We start from the raw sequence: 22,719 nt of genomic DNA on the forward strand, positions 1-22,719 counted from the left end.
GCGGTGCCTGGGGCTGGGCGCTGCCACCCCAACGCCCGCAGTGTCAGCACTGCCCGAGCACCGGCTTGTGCTCACTGCGCTGCTGGAGCTGCTCGTGGTTCGGCTCCCCGCCAGCTCACGTCCCTCTGCACCTCGCTTTGTAAAGGCAGGAGGCTGCTGGGCTGCCCCTGGGCTGGTGTTGGCATCGCTCCCCAGCATGGTGATGGGCTGGAGGTGCCAGCTCCTCTTTGAGCAGGTAACGAAGCTTGTGGGGCTGTCTGTGCTCCTTGTCCTGAATCCTTGCCCCTTCGCTGACTGCAAAAGGAGGCATGAAATGCCTGGGGCTGGGCTGCCGCAGGACAGGAGCTGGTGGGATGCAATGGGGATGCCCACATCGGGGCAGCTCTGTGAGGGGCTGTGGGACCCCCATGCACAATGGAGACACTGGGGAGGTATCCCTGGGGTACTGAAAACCTCATTAAGGCATTGATCGGATCACAGCCTCTCCCCAAAGGGCAGAATTGCTGTGTTTGCCCCAAACCCTAAAAGCTCACTCATTATCCAAGGATCTGATCTGCTTTTGGGGAATCAGGACCCAACCGCGTGGCCTAGAAATGGTGAGGACACAATGGGCACATGGCTGGGCCTCTCTGCTGGGTTGGGCAGCACCAGCATCCCATTCCTACCAAGGCAGCCCAAAGGCAGTGCTGGCAAAGACCCAGAGGGGTGAACTTAAAGAGCAACTCTGTCAATGGGATGTTCAACGTGGCAAGGAGGGGCTGGCCAACATGGATACGAGGCTCCCACCTAAAGCCTGGGAAGGTCCTGGTGATCACAGGGATAGCTGTGATAAAAAGGTAAATGTCACATCCCACTTAAATAGGGGGAGGAGGAGGATCTGGAGAGCTGCCCGTCAGTGCCCAAGAAGGTGGTGGGGCAAATGCTCCAGGAGGTAATTTGGGCACGTGAAAGACATGCAGATGACAGGGAATAGCCACCAAGGAGCTACTGAGGCACAGCTGAGCAGCCCCTCGGCCTTCTGCAGTAAGGAGGTGGGTAGCCAAGGGGAGAATGTGGTAGGGTCAATAGAACATGATGAAGAATACGTGGAGACACAGAACCACAGAATACCCTGAGTTGGAAGAGACCCACCAGAACCGTGGAGCCCTCCAATCCCTGCCCATTGGGATGAGTGGTTCTGTACCTACTGACACCAGCAGTCTTGGCCTTCATTAATTTATCTTCTCTTTATGAAAGCTCATTGTTGGCAGCTTCCCTTCCTGTGCTGAAGCAGATTCAAAGCTCTCTGTGAAGGGTAGAAGGCAGGTAGAAGGCTATGAGCTTCCATAGGGAAAAAGGCCTTGGTAGGGTGGGGGCAAGTGGCCTTCCGTGGTCATTGGATGCTGACTTCAACCACATCCAGGGGAAGCAACAAACCCTCTTCCTTGTGGCCACGTCACCGAAACGGAGCAGAACTCATAACGAAAGAGCACACGTTTTTGGCCTTGATGGCTGCATGGGAGCAACCCCCTTTACTGCAGCATTCAGCGGGTCCCTTCGCTAAGCACAGATCCAGCGGGTAACGTGGCTGATGATGGGAAGCTCGAGGCTTTTTTTTAGCCCAATGAAGTCATTCTGTGTTTGATCTGACGCCTTCCTGGGCTCTTTGCTCAGCTGCCATTAAGTTCACATCAATAAATCAGAAGCTGAAGCCAAGAGAAGCGATCAGAGCCTGGCAGCACCAAATGCGCTGCTCCCTCCCTGCACAGCTCTGGGCTCTTGGCATGGGTGAAGCCCTGTGGGAACATCAGCTCCATCCTGGAAAGTTCGTGAGCTGCTCTGATGAGCTGCAATGCAGACACAGCGGGGATCTGCAGCACGAAAACAGCTCCGTGCATTTCCATTTCAACCCGCTTGCACGGAGCTGGTGAAGGAAGAAAAAGAGTTAAAGCTGAAGCCACAACCCCACGCTGAGGGAAAGAGGGATGCAGTCCAGGTGGGATGCTACCAAAAGATGACCTTAAATTTCCGCTGTATGAGCCATTTCTCTGCCATAGGCTGCGTCCCTTGGGAGCCTCCAGGCTGACCTGAAATCCAAAAGGAAGGGCTGTAAGAACTAAAGGAAGGGTTTAGTGCTTCGACAGCAAGTCGTGAGCTTGGGGTGATGGGCTGGGCTCTTTGGGGGGCCGTTTTGATCTGGGGTGTGTGTGTTGGGCAGCCCAAAGACTCTGGTTGGAATATAGATCTTCCAAGCCATGTTTCATTGCCCGGCACATGCTGACATTGATCAAGGCCATCACAGAGCAAATTGAATTAACTTGGCTACTTTCTTCCCGGCAAGGCCTGATCTCAGCTGAAATGTTATTAGATGGAGCCATCATGTTAACTCAATAAGTGTGGCAGAAGGAGGCGGGAGGGGGAGGGGGGTGCTGAGGAATGGACCAGATCAGATTGGCCAGCAGGAGACTGCATGGGATGTAGGAGCACACAGTCCATATTTCAGGTCTGTTCTGCCCTCCTGATGGAGAACCGCTCAATTGCTGCAAAGCAGAGCACTGGGCAGAGCTGCGTGACTGCTCCTAAAGGGATACACTGACTTCTGCCCATTCCAGTTCACATGGAAAGGCGATATGTATTTATATACATAAAAGAAGTCCGTACTTAACCTCCGTATTACTAGAGAATGACAACTACAACCGTGACTCATTTAAGGTTACACGCACTGCTGTCATACAGTGATTAATAACTGCCCCCATTCAAGCTGTGTGATAAAAAGGCTGGGAGCCCACAGAGGACTCCCATTGCAAAAGCCTCTCATTTTGACCCATGGTCCTTCCCCTAAAGAAGTAAATCCATTGTAGCCAGGACAGCCCTGGCTCTCCACCCACTGAACCGGCACGTTTCTACCTTGGCTTTCAAGCTTGCAGCCTCAATGAAGGAATTCACCTCTCTTTACACTTGTGATGAGACAAAAACCAACCAACCAACATGGCCCGGGGCTGCAGGATCAGCTGGGTGCCTTTGTCAGTGCCTGGCAGGTCCCTGGGAGCCTTTCCTGATCCATTGGAAGAGCAATGAATGACACTGAGATGTAGCACAGCACCAAGGTAAGCAAAGCTCTGCGCCACTGCAAAGCCACTGCAAAGCATTCATGCACATGGGTGCAGAACCACCCTAAACAAACAACAACACACGAGGCACAAAGAGATATTCAGGCATCCTGGCAGGGAGCCTGAGGTGACGTCAGAAAACAGCCCCAAACAGAGCTGTTACTATGGATATTCATTATTATGGGCGGTGGTGGTTGGTGGGGTGGGAACAAAACTGAGCTCTGGATTTAAACATGCAGCATCTGCATTGCTGCCCAACCTGCGCTGTGTGTCTCGGGCTCCAGGAGTGGAGCATGAGGCTGCAGGTGGAGCCTGCTGTGCTCCTGCCCCTTGTTATTGCTGCACATTCAGCTGGTGGCCTTGGGAAGTTGTGCAGCTCGGCTGCCCTGATTGCACTGGGATTTGTAGCCAACACGCCGTGGTGAATCACAAACTGAAGGGAAGGTTCCATCCGCTGAGCTCCATCCTTCATAAATCCAGCTTTACTTTGAGAACAACGAGGAGCTCTGGGTGAACATCACAGCTGGCTGAGCCGGCTCCCTTCTGCAGGTGGGCCATGTAGAAATGGCCTGTTGGAGCTGGTGCATCCCACAGCCTGAGGGAGGGAGCAGGAATGCTGCTAGAGGGCAGGAGCCCAGCTCTGCCCATCTATGACAGCCTGCAGGAGGAGCACAGCAAGTAAAACACAAAACCACAGCTGAAGTGCATGTGAAGCACGTGGGAAAGGCAGTCATTCGTGCAACATGGCCGTGCATGGAGGGCGGTCAGTGAGAGCTGCTGCTTGAAGGCTTGTTGTAGAGCAGACAGACATACAGCATTTCAGGGCTGCACATGAGACAAAACCCAGCGGGAAGGCAGCTGCAGAGGCAGAATGAAGGGTGTTTGTTTGCTTGCTTTCCTGGGAAGCAGAAGCAGGCAGCGTGCAGCCAAACAGCTCCTCTCTGTGGCAGCTGGCCGGCCAGCACAGATAAACAAACAGTGCTGGGAATGGGTGAGAGATCTGGAAAGGACCCGATGGGATGCTGCAGGTAAAGCAACAGGATGAACAAGGAGGTGTTGGTTGCCCACAGTATCTTTGGAGGGAGGAAAATAAGGTGTCTGAAATGCTCTGCTAAGGACAGGAGGGCTGATGTGCGTTTGGAGCCCTGAGCAGCCCAGACCCAAAGGAGGTCAGAGGCTGCGGATGCCCCATCCCTGCAGGCATTCAAGGCCAGGCTGGATGCGGCTTTCCCTCCCAACAATCCCACACAGCACTGCCCATAGGCACTGCCCAAGCACTGAATCTCTTTGGCAGCAAAGCTTTTAGACCAAGAATGGATCCAAACTATCCAAGCTGATGAGGGCAACAGTGGCCATCCAGCATCCAGCCTCCTCCAGCACAGCGTGGCCTTGGCTGGAATATTCCCAGCAACATAAGAAGTGCTTTAGTGGGAGCAGAGTCAGGTGTAGAACGAGAGCAGCAGAAGCTGTACAGCACAGCTGGATGATGCTTCACTTCCACACAGCTCCATTGCTTGTGAGAGCACAGCTGAGGGCACACAGCACCGTGGGGATGCTCTCACGGCTCCAAAGGTCACAACTGCTGCTGCTGCTCAAAACAAAACCCCTCCTCTTCCCTCCATCCTCTCGAATGGATGATGGTTGTTTAGAACAGCGGGGAGCAAAGGGAGCCAGGCTGGGCTGGACCTTCCCAACTCCATTGGCTCCCATTTGCATGAAAGCAGTGGGCTGCCTGCACACATCCCAAGGTAACAAGCAGATCTGACAGCAGGTGAACACACGGCCACGTTAGAGAGGCATAACCCCACTGGTTACTGTCGTACAACACAGCCCCAGAACACAGATGCTGTTCCCTAGATCTAATTATACCTCAGCATTAAAGATGTACCAGCTCCTAAGCTCGCTCAGCAGCAGCCGTTCCGGCCGCATTTCCATCCCGTCGCGGGGTGCCGCTTTCCCAGCTCAGCTTAGCGGATCTGCCCCCCACTAACAGTCCTTCCCCCCCCCCCCCCCCCAAAGCGGCCGCTCCCCCCGTCCCCGCCCGTTGCTGCCGTTGCTCGGCCGGCCGCCATGGTAGGGCAGAGCGGCGCGGTGTGTCCCGGCCCGCTCCCCTCCCCGTGCCGTGCAGCCCCATTTCGTGGCGTTTGGGTGGCAAAGAGCAGCTGTTGTGCTGCGGAGCGCAGCCGGGGCCGTGCCTGCAGCCAGGGCTGCGGCTGTGCAGCTGCGTGCTGCCGCAGCTCGGCTCTCACCTTCCCTACCTGCCGTTCGCTCCCCGTCCTCTCCCCGGTTCCCTTCTCGCTCCCTTCCCGCAGCCTTTCTGGGTGGGGAAAAAGGCCTTGCTGTTTCACACATCGCCTTCGTGCTGCTGCGAGGGTCCCGTTCCCATCACCAACACAAAGCCACCTCCGTGACGGCAGTGGCTGCAGGCCGGGGCTGCCTGCTGCCTTCCCTCGGCACTCAGTGCTAAGCCACTGCCGAGCCCACGCGTGGGTGTGAGGCAACAAGGAGAGGAAACAGTCTGTGGGCCTTATCAGTGTGATAGGAGGGAGGGCTGGGGGAGGGCCGGGCCTCTGTGCCCAGGTGATGGTGATAAGGAGAGGGGTGGTGGCCTGAGGAGGGCCGGGGGGGATATTGGGAGCAATTTGTGCTCCCAAATTGCTTTATTTTTGTAACAAACTGCTTTGAAACCTATTGCGTTAATGCTACCTCAGAGCAGAAAAGGGAATCATAGAACCAGGAAAGTCAGCAAGGACACCAAGAGCATCAGCCCAACCACCAGCCCTCTACAGGCCGCGTCCCTCAGTGCCACTTCCACTCTTCTCCTGACCACCCCATGGGGTGACCACCCCCCCGGGCAGCCTCGCTGATGCCTCACCTTTCCTTCTGGGAATGAATTGCTCCCAATATCCCACCCGAAGCTCCCCTGGTGCAGCTGGTGGAATCTTTGGTTGGAAAGGCCAATGGGAAACACAGAGTCCAATGGAACGTTGAAATAAAAGGATGCATTGCTTCAGAGCTTGGAGGTTTGTTCTCCCTTATGATGCATTTTCCTTTTCTCTTTGAAGGGACCGGAGGGCGCTGCTGAACCCCTAGGAGAAGAGTCCATTAATCTTAATGTTGGCGGGTGGTATTTCTCACTCCCCAGAAGCAAAGTCGCTCAGTTTCCTGACTCTCCCTTGTGGAAAGAGGCTTCTGTCCGAGACTGGTCTGACAATCTAAGGTTATTTATTGACCAGGATGGTTTCGTATTCAGGCACCTTCATTATTACCTGCAGACTTCGAAACTGCCCTCTCTCAGCTGCACTGAATTGAGCTTATTGTATGAGCAAGCATCAGCTCTGCAGCTGACGCCTTTAATACAGGTAAAGCGGGGTGTTCTGGGTGCCTCATGTAGGTGCAATTATTGTTAAGAGATGGTCCGTCTTCATTTCTTAGTACCATCTATAGGAGGATGTGATGTCAAGGAATGTGTGTGTGCCTTTGTCAGTGCTTGTGATGGGGCCATCAGAACTCAAGTGCTCCAAAAACAGTTGGCTTTTTCTGGAACACAGAAACGGCTCTCAGTGTAGTTCATATCCCTATAGATATTCTCCATTCACATCCCTATAGATATTTTCCATTCACATCCCTATAGATATTCTCCATTCACATCCCTATAGATATTCTCCATTCACATCCCTATGGATATTCTCCATTCACATCCCTATAGATATTCTCCATTCATTCTGTTTCCCAGCTAACTTTAAGTATCACAATGTTAGGAATGCGATCCGTGTCTGTTCTTGTCTGAGCACAGCATTCCATGGCATGCTGCAGTAGATGTGAACTGCAGCATGGCATGGATTGGACTCCTTCCCACGGCTGCTTTTTACTTTTTGAAGTACTGTATTTTTTATGTATTTTAACAGCTTTTAGGCGATTTGAAGGAGGATAGTTCACATGTCCAACATGCAGATATACCAGTAGCTGAAAGAGTGCCTCTGAATAACTGGAGAACACAAAAATGTGCCAACAAGCCATCAGAGATCCCCCCTAGAAGCCCAGTGTTTGCAGGTAGGTGTCCCAGGCCCTTCCCAGGCTCACTAAGTGAGGTTCCTCTGCTGGGTAACCCGGCGTGAGCCCAGCTCACAGCTCCTGGTTATGGCAAAGCTGAAGGGGTTGGAGTTGTTTGCTGTGGTTCTGTACACGTCACACCATGGAACCATAGAACAAGATATGTGTAACTCTTGGTAGGGTATTCCTGGCTTCAGCAGATGCTTTTCACTCTGTATGTAGGAAACTCTATAGAAGGGACTGAAGAATTCTTTTTCATTCCATGGGTTTTTGCTAGACTGCTGCAAGCCGTGAGGTTCCATCTTTAGCTGTTTCTTCTCTGCTTTTCTTCACCCAGGGTTACATGAAAGAACTCCCCTTGGACTTGTGGATACGCCTTTACTTGACACAGAAGAGGAAGTGAATTACTGCTTTTTGCCATTAGATTTAGTGAGAAAATATCCAGTGCTGGTTAATGACGACAATTTGCTGTGGCTGCTTGAGAATGCAGCCCTGATCGAATGCGACTACAGCGAATTCCGCTTCATAGGTAACTCTTTTTATTACTGTGACACGTCTTAATCATCTCTAATTAAACCCTTTCTTCCTGTCTCCAGTCGTACTTCTTCAAAGACTGGAATCTTTTCATACTTATTGGTTTGGTTTTGCTGTCTGCCAATTGCACTGTGTCAAGAAGCAAAACATGCACCAGGTGCCTTCTGGAGTCTCATAACCCCAAATGACGCACTTATGGTCCTACTTATTTATCTCTCATTAATCGAACGGTTCGCTGAACTGAAATGCATTATGGCATCAGGAACTGGAACTACTGTTGCCATATGGGAAAATACACATTTAAGGGCACACCAGGATGGAGGTATGTCCAGGAGAAACCAAGCCAAACCTCTATCATTAATTTCTTAGGACGTGATGAATAAACAGAACTAACCCAATTCTGTGCTTACCCAGTTATTCGTGCTCTGTTTTGTCTCCTCCAGCACAAACCTCATTCGCAGGCTATCATTTGCAAAGGCATCATTTCATGGTGTGCTGCCTATTATCTGCCATGTATGTGTGTATATAGGAATGGGAATGCTCTATTTCCAGAGCTGAGCACTGGGCACAGGATGATCACTTCACTTCCTATGTTCTGTGTTTCTTTTCAAGTTAACTTTCTCCGCTCCAAGAAGATGTTGTTGCCTGATGATTTCTCCAACATTGATGCCTTGGAGGAGGAAGCTTTAGCTTTGGGAATCCCTGAACTTACAGAGGCTGTGAGGATCTATAGAGGTAATACAGTGTACGTAGAGGGAACTTGATAGTGGCCTTTCAGTATGTAACGGGGAGCTATAGGAAAGAAGGGGACAGAATCCTTAGGAGGGCCTTCAAGGTATCTTCCAACCCAAACCATTCTATGATTCTATGAACTTTATGTATATAGGCAAGGCACAGAGGGGCTGTGGAGCCTCCCTTCTTGAAGGTATTTAGAAGCTGTTTGGATGTGCTCCTGGGCACACTGCTTGGCTTGGCCCTGCTTGGAGTGGGTGACCTCCAGTGGTTCCCCTCCAACCTCAGTCTGACATTCTGTCACCACTACATATTTTCTTACGGACATTGCATTTAATATTCTCTTGTGAAATTAACTATTTGAAACAGGAATGGTATAAATACAGTCAACTGTGAACTGAAGTCATACCATAGAATCATAGAGCCATAGAATCATCACCAAAGTTGGAAAAGACCTACAAGATCACCCAATCCAACCGTCTGCCCATCACTAACAGCTATCACTAAACCATGTCCCTCAACACAGTGTCTAAATATTCCTTGAACACCTCCAGGGCTGGTGACTTCACTGTCTCCCTGGCAGCCCGTTCCAGTGCCCGACCACTCTTTTGGAGAAGTAGTATTTCTTAATGTCCAGCCTGAGTCTTCCCTGGTGCGATTCGAGGCCATTCTACCTAGTCCTAAAGATCAACTCATTTGCATAGACATTTGATCTGCTGGGAAGTCATAGAATGGTTTGAGTTGGAAGGGACCTTAAAGGCCATCTGCCCCCACTCCCTGCACTGAGCAGGGACACCCACAGCTCCATCAGTGCTCAGAGCCCTGTTCCCTAACCTTGGCTGTCTGCAGGGACAGGGCAACACCACCTCTCAGGCCAGCCTGTGTCTCACCACCCTTAGTGTAAAGAACGTCTTCCTTACCCCCAATCTAAATCTCCCCTCTCCTAGTTAGAACCCGTTTCCCCTCGTCATGACACAACAGCCCCTGCTATAGAGTCTATCCACTTCTTACTTTCCTAAATACTGAAAGGCCGCACTCGGGTCTCTCCGGACCCCGATAGCAGCAGTTAAGCAGCAGCACTCGGTAACGAACCCCTCGTCTCCTCGGTTGCAGGCGGCGTTGCGGGACGTTGCGGGGCGGGCGGGCGGCGCAGCAGAGCGGAGCGGCGGGCGGCGCGGTACGCGATGGCGCTGGGGCTGCTGCAGCACTACCCCGATTCAGCACTCGGACAGCTCCTGGTGGGCAGCGACCTGACCCGGCACCGCCTCCACGTGTGCGGCAGCGGGGTCCTCTTCCAGCACGCCAGGTACGTGGGGACACGGATCTGCGGCTGTCCCAGGGGCTGGGAACCCGTCGGGAGGGTCCTGAGATTGGTGATCCCCCGCGGGATGGCTTTTTGTGCTCATCTGCCTCATCCGAACGGAACGCTGTGAACATAAAGTGACACCGTATGGGATAAACTTGATATCACATAGGGATTGTTCATGCCCAACTCCCACCTCTGCACAGGGGAATCTGAGTGTTAAACCATACATTTGAGAGCACTGCCCAAAGGTTTCTTGAATGCTGGTAGCTGTGAGGCCATGAGCACCACCCTGTGGAGCCTCTGCCAAAGCCCAACCACTCACTATTGAAGAACTTCTTGCCAATAATCAACCTGAAATTCTCCTGATGATTTAAGCCACTCCCTCATGCCCTATCACCAGTCACCAGAGGGATGAGCGCTTCCCTTTCCACTGCCTTTTGTCCAGCATCAAACGCAGCACAAACGCACACTACCCCATCTCTAAAGGATTATGGAAAGGCAGCAGGATGGCAGAACACGTAATGACCTCCTCCCCACCCCCAGCATTCTGTCTGCCCTACCTGTTGTCACCAGGGAATGACGCACTGTGGGGAAGATGCTCAAAATTGCCAACCATTCTTTGATGGATGTCGTTCAATAGCTGCATTTGTGGCTGCAGGATTGTTCAAGGTGATAATAAGTAACTAAAGATAAGGAAATTCCCAAGTAAGGCTCAGTAGGCACCTTTTTATTTTTTAGAGGTGAATTTCAATTCACTGCCTTGCACCCATCCAAAAAGAAGCAGTACATGTAAAGCAGAAACATAAGGATTAAAAAAGATATGGCTTCTCCTTCTGGATAGGAACTGGTTGGGAACTTGCCGACTTCCCCTCACCGAGGATATTTCTGAAATCCAAGAGCTCTGCACCTACTTGGACAAAGGGGACCTCGCCTACGAGCCAATGAAAGAAGCTTTAAAATGCTATTTGAAGCAACAGGTGCCATCAGAGGGTGGAGACTGCAGTAAGTCAAAAATCTCTTCTGTTTCTAAATATAATGAGCAGTTTTACCTGAATGCAGTCAATGAAGATCTTTTTCCCCTGGCTCAGTGCTTCAGCTTGTAGGATCCTAATCATCCCCTTTCCATTTCTTGCTCCGTTTCCAGATGCAGAGTGGACAGCAGAGGTGTCCGTGTGTACACTGCATCAGATTGTGAAAGTTTATGTGGGAAGTAACTGGTACGAAACTTACTTACAGACCTTACTGAAGGTACGGATAACTGATGGAGCTGCCTTAATGCGACCCTTCCTAAGACTGAACCTATAATTCTATGGTGACTGAGCTACATAAGAGCAAATATTCGAGTTGTTTTGCTCTGAGTACTCTATTAAATATAGTATGTTCAGGTACCTGTGGCAAATCTGACTTCTTAAGAAAGCACTTTCTGGGCTAATAAGATCAGCAGACTTGATGGAGCTGGTTCAATGTTCTTCCCACTACCTTGATGCCTTTTTATTTCTGTAGTACCCGGAGCTGCTCTCAAATGACAAGAAAGTCTGTTGGATCACTTATGGCCAAAGTCTTCTAATCCACGGAGACGGGCAGATGTTTCGACACGTTCTCAACTTTCTAAGACTTGGGAAATTGATTTTGCCTGCAGAATTTAAGTAAGAGTGAATCGACGGCTTTCTGTTATATCAGATGGTTGTAGGGCAAACAAGCACGGGCATCTGCTTTATAATTTGCATAGAAATACTACCCCAAAAAAGGCAGAATTCTATTGATGGCCCTGAAGCAAACTGTTCTGTCTAAATGTAAGCCGCTGGCATTTGGAGGTAATTGTGAGATGAGTTTTGTTCATTTGTTTTAATGAGAGGTGGAGCAGACCCTTGTCCTGTGGTGAAGACCACAGATCTGAGCGCTGTGCAAACTCCTAGCAAAAGAGAAAATGTTTTTTTATTGATGGAAACCATTGCATCGTTCTTCAGCTGTGGGGTCTTTTGGCTGGCTGGTTTATATTATATATACACATGCATGTACCGATGCCAAAGTCTGATTTAGTTCATCTGAAATACATTTCATTTGCACCCTCTACTGGCATCTCTGTTTTAATGCTGAAAAATCTCTTCCAAACCCACAGTGGTATAGGAAAGCAGGAACACCAGGATCCTAAGCAGGAGAAAGCGCTCTTCCTCCATAGGCATGGCTTCTCCTGCCACTGGCCATTACAAAGGTTTGCCTTCAGCAATGGAAGTCTGCGTGATGCCGGAAGATCTTCTGCTTTCTTCAGTCTTTGAAGTCTTTATTCAGCTCTAGTTGGCAGGCTCTCTTCAGTTCATATCGGGGCCTTTTAGGCCACCAGCTGATGTGGTCAATTTTAGCTCAGTTAGCTGTTGTGTATTTTCTCATTCTTTTCCTCAAAGTCAACAGAAACATCACACTGGTGGCTGCTTTGGTGTGTTAATCCCTGTTTACTTTCATGGCTGACATCAAAGTCACACAGGAAGCCGAATGTCAGGCACCACTGTGCAAGCAAACTAAATATGTCTGGGAATGTTTCTGGTCACTGAATTTCTGCTGGTGACCTACCTTCACCTCCCAGAGGTTTCCCTCCTCCCGTCCTCTGCAAGCAGTCCTGGTGGGCCAAACCATGCCTGGGAACTGTTGGAAGGGCAGCACACGGGATAGGACCAACTGCAACACCAATGGGCTGGTAGTGAAGGAATCACATCCTGGGGCTGAGAGCATTTCTGAGAGTGAAGAATTTCTCCCCATCTGTGAATGTTCATTATGGAATTCCCTATGGAAAATGCCAGGATGAGTTTTCAACAGGAGGAAAGCATCGTGCACATCACAGAACAGGCTTCTCAAAATCAGGTCTTTGTCTTTCACACTCACGGTTAATGAAAAGAGGAAAAGAAAAGGGAAAATATGAACTGATACTTTCATTTAACCAGCAGAGGGGTAATAGTGTAGAAGTCAGTGGTACTTAACGCTAAGACTCCCATTGCTTTCAATAGAATCAGACTTTTGATAGGCTTTTTGTCCACGCTATAGGGAAAATCACCACTGTGAGCTCATCTTTTGTGCACTGCCTGCTTAAGCTTCCAGAATTGATGTATAATTGGCTAAGATTGTTTATTCAGTGATTTCACTGTTCATTTACAACTTACAGAGAATGGCCTCTATTCTGTCAAGAAGCAGAGGAGTACCAGATCCCTTCCCTTTTAGAGGCACTTTACCACTGTGATGCATACAGGTAGGTGAAGTATTTCTTTTGCTTTCCTTCAGTATAACGTCCTTTCCTCTGACTTAGCTGTAGTTTGTAGTCTGATCTATCAGCAAGGCTCACGTGAATCCGCTGGTCAAAGTTTTGTGGATGCTGGAACAAAAATAAAGATCATTTTTTATCACCTGTGTGTCCACAGCACCACAGTTCAGAAATGCTCAGCACAGGTGAGCAATGAAGGCTCCCGGGCCTTCGCTACCTTCCCATCATGCACCAGCAATAATTGTGAGTTCCTTTCCTTCCCCAGTAGTTTAAAAGTAAACTGTGATAAAAATGAAAGGGATAACACAGAACCCCTGGTGAGTGGAAGCGCTCACAGCCCCCATCGCAGGGGAGGAGATCTATCAGAATCACAGATATCCATTCTCTAGGTTATGGATCCAAAACAAGGAACTGAGGAATGAGGATTCTTATCCATCTAGAGTGCCTTGGAACAAGGAGCATGAGTTCAGCAAAGACCACAAAGAGGTACGACTGGGCTTTCAGAAGGCACTGCCATAGAAAGCTTTGGTGAGCATTCAGTGGTGTGAACAGAGGCGATTCCAGACAGCACAGCACCAGTGCTGGATTGCCAGGGCAGGGCTAAGGCACAGCAGCAGGCATAGGAGTGAGAAAGCATTTCCAAAGATGAAGAACTTGGTTCTCAAAGGCTTGTATTAGAATGAATCAAAGATACCTCGTTAGGAAAGGCAAGATCTGTATTTCCTTCCACAAGGAACATGAATAACAATGCTTTGCTCTGCTGTAGGTGTATTCGTGTGCAGCTGTGGGTTCCAGTAATCACACTGATACACAGAATAACATAAAAGATCTGAAGGGAAAGAGAGACAGCAATGGGGGGAAGGCAAAGCCTCCCAAAACGGCACCACAGAGCGGGGGCACGAAGCGAAAGAATGCTGCTGAAGGATGCGATGAGTTCTCACCCAGCACAGTGAAATCCAGCTTACGTTTGGAAAGCCCTCCAAGGAAGAGAGGAATGAGAAGCAGTTTAAGGAAACAAGCAGAAAATAAAGACTCATCCATCGACATCCTGAAATTACTTTCCCTGGTAAAGGAATGGGGCACGCTGAACTCCAAGAGATGGGATTCTCAGCAGGTGAAAGTAGCTGATGGTTGTGTCACAGGCACCGTGCCTCGACGCGGCACTCCTGAGCAGGACGGAGCTGTCAAAGCTCCTATTGCTTGTTCTGCTGGGAAAATGAGCTTTGCAATTCAAGAAAATGAGCCCAAATGTGGGGCTGGAGAAAAGCAGCTGGAGCAAAACGTGTCCAAACTGAGTTTACCAGTTACTCCAAGCACTGGAATGCATCAGTTCAACACCACCAAAATGACTCTCCTAACAGGAAAAAGCATCCAGAACGTAAACAGGGAACCAGCAGAAGGTAAATGATGGCTCTCTGACTGTTGTTTGCAAAAAATGAGGGGAGTATTTAACTGAATCACAAGACGTGAGATGGATGCTTAGATCCTGCTGCTGAACTGGACCAATGGTCTCATTGCTTTCCTTGTCCTCCTGCTCTTAGGAAGTTTTCCTGGTGAAGGAGAAAGGAGCTTGCAGTTGGAGCCCATCCGTAGAGCAGGTGGTAAGTTTTAACTGCTGGCAAAGCAAGGTCATTCATCACCATCTGGTGCTGTAACCATAGCAGTACAAGGCAGATTATTCCTTTTTTCCTATAGAAAAAAAATCCTCTTTCATAACCCCTGAAAGAATCCTGGCCTAAACGGTGCTCAGGTTTTGTTGTGCTGTAAGAGCTGCAATGTTGTGCTAAAGGCTGCAAATGACTTGATGTTCAGCTTGCTGTTTTCTGTCTGTTACTGTTTCGCTTTCCCTCACAAAGGCCAAAATAGGGCAGAACTTCAATAAGATCCATTTTGTGGTCACACAAGAGAATGGATGTGTGATCCGCTACCACTACGTGGGCTTTGCTACAGAACCCAAACTGTGCCAATTCACAGAACCAAGGGACGGCCAACGTACCAGAGCTCTCCAGGAAGCTCACAGAAACGTGGGAGCGATCCTGAAAGTCCAGCATCCTCCAGTTATAGGCAGTGATGGCTGTCACACGTGGCACGAAGAGAGCATCGTTTACAGCACTCTGCTGGGCAGCATCCAGCTGGAGAAGTCAAACCCCCGGGGGCTACCCCAAGGTAAGGAGATGCAAATGGCTGTGGGGTGCTGCTGCGGGGCTGCTAGCTTTACCTCTGTAACTAACCAAAAGAACAGGAAGAAAGCCCCAGATCAATGGCCTGACATCTGTATGTGTTCAGGCAAATGCTGACACCGAGCTCAGGTTTGAAAACTGACTGCAGGACTCCTTGGGCAGGACAGGTATTAAAGAAGCCAACAGCTGGATGACTGAAATGTGAAATGTTGCAGCCACGTCCCTTTTTTCCTGATGGTTTTGTTGACGTGTTTCTTGCAGACACCATTTTCCTTCGCTTTGCTCTCTCCCACGAGGAGATGTTCTACGCCAGGAAGTGCCACTTCTTCCTGACCGACGTCATCCTGGACTCCATCAGGCAGAAGGACCCCAAGGAAATCACGGCCAAAGTCATGACCCTTGTGAACAGGCTGTGGGTAGGTCCGAGCGGAGCTGTGCCTCCACTGGGGTGACAGGGCTTAGAAAGTCGAGATGGAGCTCCTCCCACTTTGTTCATTGGTATGACCACGTTGTGTTCTGGTTCAGACCCAGCAGATCACACCCAAGGAGTTTGTTGGTGATCTGCTGAGCACACAATACTTCAAAGGGGACAGAAACGTTCGTGAGCAGCTTCTGAAGTGGGTGGAGGTAAGTTCCACTCGCCACAAGGTGATGCTGCAGGGCTTCTTAATACTATTGGCTTTCCCCTTGAACTGATTTTCCAGCTGTTTGCTAATGAATTAAATAAGGCAGGGGCTTTACAGCACAGATTGGCTCCCATCGCAACAAGCCTTCATCAGAGTTAAAAAGTGCGCTGCTAATTTATGAGACGTCCACAAAAGAAGCAGGTGGACTGTTCTGGGGTGGATAAGCAACACGGGGCAGAGGTGGGTCTGCAGCCAACAAGGGACTTAACCCCACCTCCATCTGTGCTTTCCCAGTTCACGCTGCCCTTGGCGTGGAAATACAGCTGCTGCCTCCAGTTGCTGATACAGAGAGGGTTTGCTCGCTCCGTCTCCTCCTTTACCTTGGGAATGTAAGTTTACAGAACGTTAATAAAAATCCTTGAAGTGGGTACAGATCTCATCTGGGCTCTTATCTCCCCCCGCATCCACCACCCTGGTAAGAAAGCAGTGTTTCAGTCTCCCCCCAGCCCTTGCAGAGGGTACCTGGGTGCCCACAGCACGGCTGCTCCCTCGCAGACTGAAATCACCATGCCACACAGCAACAAGATTCACATAAAGAAAATAACCTTTATTAGACAAATCAAACCCTGAAAAAAAAAACAAACAACCAGCATCAGGTAAACATGAAGGTTTTTGTTTGTGGGTTGGGTTTTGGTTGGTTTTCCAGCAATACAGAAACCTTTGGAACTGAAACATTCAGCAAGTATTTTTTGCCTTGGTAAACTCTTCCCCTCTGGTGACAATGAGCTGTTGCTGCCTTGAGAGCCCCAAACCTTGCATTAACTTAGCAATGGTTTTAAAACAGTAACTTTTCAATGCATCCCAGTGCAACCGTTCCCCACACAGTTTCATATACAAAGATGTCAGCTGTGCTCCAGCTGCTGCCTACAAAATAAGCTTTGTTTAAAAACCAAAACAAGACACATTCACCTCATTAAAAATAAACAAGAGTTTTACGTACAGTACAGGTATTTCCAGAGTCGAGAGGAACAAGTTGAGGGTAATGTGTGGTCTGAGTTTGGCTGCTCACAACCCCTGCAGCAGGCCCAGCAGCAGCCTCAGGTTGGTGCTGCTCGCTGAGAACTGGGCCAGCAGCTGCACAGAGGAGCTGGGGGGGGGACAGCTCAGCCCCTAACACACAGCCCCCCCTCCCTGCCCCCACCTCACCTCGGGGAAGGCACTCCTGCTGGGCACAGCAAGCTGGTGGGTTAGCACTGCAGAGCAGGGGGTTAAGACAGAGAAGCTCAGCACTGAGGCACTGGAAGAATGGTCTGAAGAAAACAATTCACTGTAACAATGAAACTTGCTTTTATTAAAACAGGAGTGTTAAGCCAAGAAAATAAATTATTGCTATGATAGACATATTTAGAACATAAGGAAGGACGTTAAGCTCGAGCTCCAGGTCAATATAACCCTGAAACGGAAAGTTACTCTACTTTTCTTAAATACCTTGGTTTCTCTTCTTGCCCTTCCAAAAACTTTATAAAATGTGCAGCTTGCAGAACAAATAGGAACAGGGTCAATGTAACAAAAATCTGTACAGCACATAGCTTTAAAAATAATACAGTTTTTCTTTTTTTCCAAACAGCTATGTTACTTATTACTTATAAATATAGGGCTAACAAGTATCAAATGCCCAAGGTCCCATCCAACACCAGAGCTATAAGCGTAGCTGACAGAAACCTTCCCAGGCTTCCCCCCCATCAGAGGTCAGCTTTTGTGCTGTCTGACAGAGCCCGTTTAAGTGTAAAAACATCTTCAGAGATGAAGACTGTCTCCTCCTGCTGGTCAGAGGCCTGGGGTCTTCAGTGAGTTTGAAATGGCAATCAAACCTGGAACACAGCACCGTGCAATGGGTTAGACTGGCTGCACTCCTACGAGGCGGCAGGATCCGCAGCCTGCAGCTCCCCAGCCTGGCCAGCTGTGAGTTTGCCAAATACTTTAAAGCCACGGTTTGACAGAGCTGCGTTTTGGTGCAGAAAGAACATTTTGCTGGAGGTGCCTCAGTGGGAGGCTGTGTTTCCCGGGCTGAGAGCTGCCCCTGTGCCTCAGGACTCACCCAAGGCCACGTGCTGCCGTCACCGCAGCGGGCCAGCAAACCCCACTGCAGCTGTGACTGCTTCAGAAGGTCCTGTCTGCCGCCTGCCCCAAAAGGGGTTGGGGTCCCCAGCCTTAACCTCGGTAGCTGGCACTGTTTAGGTCAGTACAACACCCCAACCTGCAGGTCACAAGGCATGGGCTCCACCATCCGTCAACCCGTGCCTTGCCCATTCAAGCCCTGATCCTGGGGAACAACACCTGGTGGTTCCCCTCAGGACTTTCTGCTCACAACCTACCAGGCTCCTGTGATTGGTGCTGCCTACAGTTTCCTTGGGAGGTTCAAAGGAAACTGGGATAAATCCAGCTTGGGGAGAATGCCATGGACTCCCCCTCAAGGGAGCTCAGTGGGACAAAAGGAAGAGCAGGATTCTGGCGAACAGCCACAAGAAACAGGTTAGTGGTTAGAGAGCTGGGCAGCAATGAGAGCAGAGAAGCTCATTTGAGCACTGACGTATGAGTGAGGTGGTGCTCAACCTCTGCTACCTGAACGTGGTTCTGCTGGTTTTGCTACTGCTCCTTCAAACCAGAGGCATCAGACATGTTATTTAAGGTGATGGCTCTGGCTGTGGGAGTTGGTCAACTCTAACTAGATCAATGAGAGCCTCAGAGGCTGGTCAGGAATGTGCATGGAAAGCTTCTCAGGGGAAGCTGAGGGTGAGGCTCTCCTGTCTCAGAGCTCCTGACAAATGTGACCAGCACTCGGAGCAGCTGGAAAATCCTCTTCAGGGGCTACTTACAACAACTCCACTTCCTTAGGCCGTATACGTATGCAGAGGGGATCACACTACTGTCGAGGGACTTATGGTGGCCTGGCCTGCTTTCTGCAGAGGAGAGAAGCCAGCATTAGTACGGGGTTAGAGGACAACAGCGTCAGGACACAAGCTAGTGGGAAGGGGGGTGGCTGAGAACCCTCAGGAACTAAGAGGAGAAGCAGTTACATCACAGAGCAACAGGCTGCCATTCTTCCCCACCGCTCCATCTCATCGCTCCCCACATAAGGCCCAAACCTCCCAGGGAAGGAGCTCAGCAGCATCTGCGGCACAGCTCCATCCATTCAACCCCGGGATGTGCAGCGTCCCCTTCTGACGCAGCCTCCAGCACTGCTGATCCTTTCCAGTGCATCTCCTCAGGGATCTCGGTCACCGAAGGTGAGGCTCTCACAATACGGGGGCTCTCGCCTGCCCCAGAAGAGGCGAGTCTCTGCAGGAGGAAGCATCACTTCCCCACAGCGACTCCCAGCCCAAAAGCAGCATCTTCAGTCCCCACGTGAGAGGCAATGCCTTGAACCGGGGAGGCAGCAGTGGGAACGGGCAGAGTGAAGAGAGTGCTTTGGCTGCTTGCACTTACTGCAGAAATGTACTGGCTGTTCGTGAACCGGGGTTTGCCCTCCATTGTAGAGCTGTGTTGCGAGGCCAGGGGAACGTAGGGAGGTGAACCCATGTCTTCACAGAAGCTTTCTTGTGGGATGCTGGAGACACAGCCACTGTCGGAGCCGCTGGAGCCACTTCCTGACATGCAGTGTGATGACTCGGAGCTCTCTGTGGCTGGGGTAAAAACAGAAAGGTCATTCTGAGGACCACGAATTTGGCCTATGCCACCAGTGCCACATGCACCCAGTAACAAACACTCCTGCAGAGATACGGTCTAAGTCTCAGTGCTGTCTGGGCCACTTTAAAGCCACAGGCACCAAAACACTCTAAGGAACTGTAATAAACAGTGCTGCAGATTGAACAGCAGACAGCTTAGCTTGGGGCTAGCACGCAGGGCTGGCTCTGCTGTGACTCCAGTGAGCCTGGTGTGACCGCACAGCGGGGACGAGCACACAGCACAGAGACACCAAGGACACATCCCCAGTGTGCAGCAGCATAGGAGGCCCATACGTACTCAGCGATGGCTGGCTGCTTGTCTCATGCTCCAGCTCATCTTCTTCAATGCAGGGGCTGACATCAAAGGGGCGTCGGGGGGCCAGGACACCGGGCAGCAGCGCCTGGTCCAGGTACATGTGCAGATTGAGGGGTCCCAGCAGTGAGGAGGAGGATGGGCCATATGCAGCAGGGGTACCGCCAGCAGAGAGCTGCGCCTGCGTCCTCTTGTAGGGGTTGGAATGGTCGAAGAGAGACACTGCAATTGATGCTCTGGTCCTGGCAGCTATCACAAAACACAACGGAAAAGCCATGAGTGCCAGCCTGCTGGGCTCATTTGGAGCAGGGACAGGCGAGGCTGGCACCTACCTCTGCCTTTCATGATGTAGTCGATAGCACGGTCATTGATAGCAGCCTCACTGGGTTTGATATCCAGGAATGGCTTGTTGCCCACACCCATGGAGACCATCTCCTGCATGCGGATTTCTGCAGGGGAAGAGCAAGGTGTTCAACAGCAACCCACAGCCGCCTGCCAGGCTGCCCCAGCCCTCTCTGCAGGCATCCTGCTGCCCCAGGGGCAGGCTGCTCCCAAGATACCCCCATTCCACCTTTTCTCCCACCACTCCCCAGCCCTCAGGAGTCTGCACAAACAGTCATGCTTTGCTCTGGCCCCAGGGTCCAGTGCCATGCCAGCTGTGAGTGTCCTGCCAAGCAGGAAGCTTGAGGTGGAGGGGAGGGACTCAGCCAGGCTGAGCCAGGCAGCTGCCACTCTGACAGCAAGGCTGTGGGGAGAACAGTGAGCTTTTCACAAGCGGTGCCACTCTCACAGGGCAGGAAACCCATACTGACATATCCCATTTCTCTCAGGGCACACAGCCACACAGAGTACGGACTGCCATCAGGGCCTACAGGGTCAAGGGGCAGGGAAGGGACAGCACTCAGCCAACCCCAGCACATGCTCCTGAGGCTGCATGCAGGGACACGGCTGCTTGCTGCACAAAGCTGTCTGGTAATAGGCTCCAAACCTACTCAGAACAGCACGAGCTGAACGGGGCTCCCGCACCTTTTGCGGCACAGACGCCCTGGGAAGGAATCACACCTTTATTGCGGGCTGCCTGTTGCCACAGGATCTTGGCAATGTCACTGGTCCAGGCCTGCTTGGTCTCAGCTGAGCTGGCCTGGAGGATGTAAGTGTCGCTGGACTTCCGCCTTCGGAACCAGATCTCAAAACGCAGGCCACTGTCCCCAGAGTTTTCTGTCAGACCAATGTCTGCAGTCTGCCAGAAAGAAGGAAGAGCAAAGCATCAGCTGGGGCTGCACCAGGAGCAGGAAAGGTGCACTCAGTGGCAGGCAGGGCAGGGGAGGAAGATGACCCGATGAAAGGGGACACAAAACCTTCAGGGAGAAGTCCAGAGTCACTTCCTGCACAAGAGCAACCTACACAGCTGCCCTTACCTTGAAGGAGCGCTTGTAGATATACACATCAAAGCCACCCTCGATCCTCTTGGGCTTGCTGAACAGGATCAGGTCCTCAAAGAGGAAGACGTGGCGCTGGCACTTCCTGCGGCCCAGCCAGATGGCAAACTCGTCCTGCCGCACCAGCTGCCCCTGCTCCTTCAGGTTCACCTGGCCACAGGGAACAGCCTGGTAAGGACCCAGCAGCCCTCCCAGCAGCAGGGAGCCCAGGGCTGGGCAGACGCAGACACAGAGCACAGGTCCCACAAGTGGCCCATAGGGGAAGAAGTAGCCACTGCCTGTCTCCTTGGAGAGGTAAGGACTGTGTCCCCTTGGGCTGCATGGCATCGCTAGTGGCCACATCTGGCCACAACAACTGGCTCAAAGCTGAAGTGAGAGCTGCAGCTCTTTCCAAGTGGCACAAGCCACTCACAACTTGCTCCTGTCACCCCACACAGACCTGTGACAAACCTCTGAGCTGGCAGCTGAAGGCACCAGCCTGGCCTCCTCTTGGAGGATGAAGTGAACTGACAAGGAAAGGATGCCCACCCAGCTGCCACGCAGGCACACCCAGGTCAGAAAGCAAGCACCTCAGTTCTGCTTGCTCCAAATCCATCTTCCTCCACCCTGAGCCTGCAGCAGATCAGGAGACTGCCAAGACCCATTGCATCCTTGCCCTGTGCTCCAGGTCTCAGCACCCTGATCACTACAGGGATGTGCTGCACAACCCAAAGACCCTAAGCCCACGGCGGGGTGGGGACAGAAATGTAGCTAAGCCCCCAAGCAGGAGAGGACACTGAAACATACGTCACAGTCACGGATGGCATCCATGGCCAGCAAGTCATTCCCGTGCCGCAGCTGGAACTTCACCATCTCCTCTGCTGCTCGGAGGTAGCCCAGCTCCTGCTCCTGTGCCTCGCTGCACTCCTTGATCAGGTCCTTCAGGAGCAGAGCGTATTTGCTCATGCGCTGGATGGGTTTCAGCAGGTACGAGGCCAGGTCCATCTTATCCCCCAGCTGCACCTGCTTGAACTGAAAACACAGCACTGTCAGCAAGACCAGCCCCAGGGCCCTGCACAGGCACAGACACATCCCAAGTTGACCAGGGTCTCATCTTCCCAATAGGGCTACTCTGCTTACTCCGCAGGGAAACAGGATGGATGCTGTCATGTGCTGGGCACCTTCCCAAAGCACTCACTGCACGCCCCTAGCCCCACGTACACTTGTGCAGGGCTGTGCCAGAAGACATAGGGTGCTGGGCAGTGACCCAAACACCATGAGAAACCATGGATATGAGCAGTAGTGTTTACCTTGAAGAAGGTGTTCCCGTGGCTGGCCAGCAGCGAGTCTGACTTTGGCTTGTTCTTGCTGTATAAGGCGTACATCCCAAACTGGTCTTTCTGCAAAAGAGATTCATGAGTGAGGCCTGGGCAGACCTAGGACCTGCAATAGCCATGCCCTGGGTTGGTTACTGCAGCACTTCTGCCTCTTCC

General features: G+C 51.2%; 2 protein-coding genes across 10 annotated transcripts in view; one reads left to right on the forward strand and one right to left on the reverse strand.

Moving 5' to 3' along the window:
* Positions 1-114: 114 nt before the first annotated feature.
* On the forward strand, positions 115-16,163 carry KCTD19 (potassium channel tetramerization domain containing 19). The gene is made up of 17 exons (XM_072346388.1): positions 115-235; positions 6,155-6,451; positions 6,998-7,142; positions 7,480-7,671; positions 8,289-8,411; positions 9,522-9,714; positions 10,556-10,716; positions 10,859-10,962; positions 11,218-11,360; positions 12,869-12,952; positions 13,354-13,450; positions 13,731-14,364; positions 14,506-14,565; positions 14,939-15,130; positions 15,406-15,560; positions 15,670-15,771; positions 16,065-16,163. Exons 1-17 carry the CDS (start codon positions 197-199, stop codon positions 16,161-16,163), a joined length of 2,820 nt encoding a protein of 939 aa, XP_072202489.1. The 5' UTR covers positions 115-196.
* Positions 16,164-16,358: 195 nt separating this feature from the next.
* PLEKHG4 (pleckstrin homology and RhoGEF domain containing G4) overlaps positions 16,359-22,719 on the reverse strand; it is a 77,025-nt gene continuing 70,664 nt past the window's right edge. For 3 of the 9 annotated variants that reach the window (XM_072346424.1, XM_072346433.1, XM_072346426.1), the window contains 7 exons: positions 22,537-22,626; positions 22,034-22,258; positions 21,227-21,397; positions 20,835-21,048; positions 20,141-20,257; positions 19,794-20,057; positions 16,365-19,453 (listed from right to left, as the gene is read on the reverse strand). In XM_072346424.1, the coding sequence (XP_072202525.1) occupies positions 19,125-19,453; positions 19,794-20,057; positions 20,141-20,257; positions 20,835-21,048; positions 21,227-21,397; positions 22,034-22,258; positions 22,537-22,626 (1,410 nt within the window). In that variant the 3' untranslated portion in view covers positions 16,365-19,124. Of the gene's footprint in view, positions 19,454-19,793; positions 20,058-20,140; positions 20,258-20,834; positions 21,049-21,226; positions 21,398-22,033; positions 22,259-22,536; positions 22,627-22,719 lie in introns of all 9 variants that reach the window. The other 6 variants (XM_072346428.1, XM_072346431.1, XM_072346429.1 and 3 more) reach the window with 6 other exon arrangements.

Source organism: Excalfactoria chinensis, chromosome 11 (assembly GCF_039878825.1).
Source record: "Excalfactoria chinensis isolate bCotChi1 chromosome 11, bCotChi1.hap2, whole genome shotgun sequence".
In the NCBI taxonomy this organism is placed as follows: domain Eukaryota; kingdom Metazoa; phylum Chordata; class Aves; order Galliformes; family Phasianidae; genus Excalfactoria; species Excalfactoria chinensis.

Coding starts and splice junctions, on each gene's coding strand:
- KCTD19 (XM_072346388.1), top strand. CDS start 197: ATGGTGATGGGCTGGAGGTGCCAGCTCCTCTTTGAGCAG. Junction 8,412..9,521: donor GGCTGTGAGGATCTATAGAG/GTAATACAGTGT, acceptor CCTCGGTTGCAG/GCGGCGTTGCGGGACGTTGC. Junction 14,566..14,938: donor GCCCATCCGTAGAGCAGGTG/GTAAGTTTTAAC, acceptor GCCAATTCACAG/AACCAAGGGACGGCCAACGT.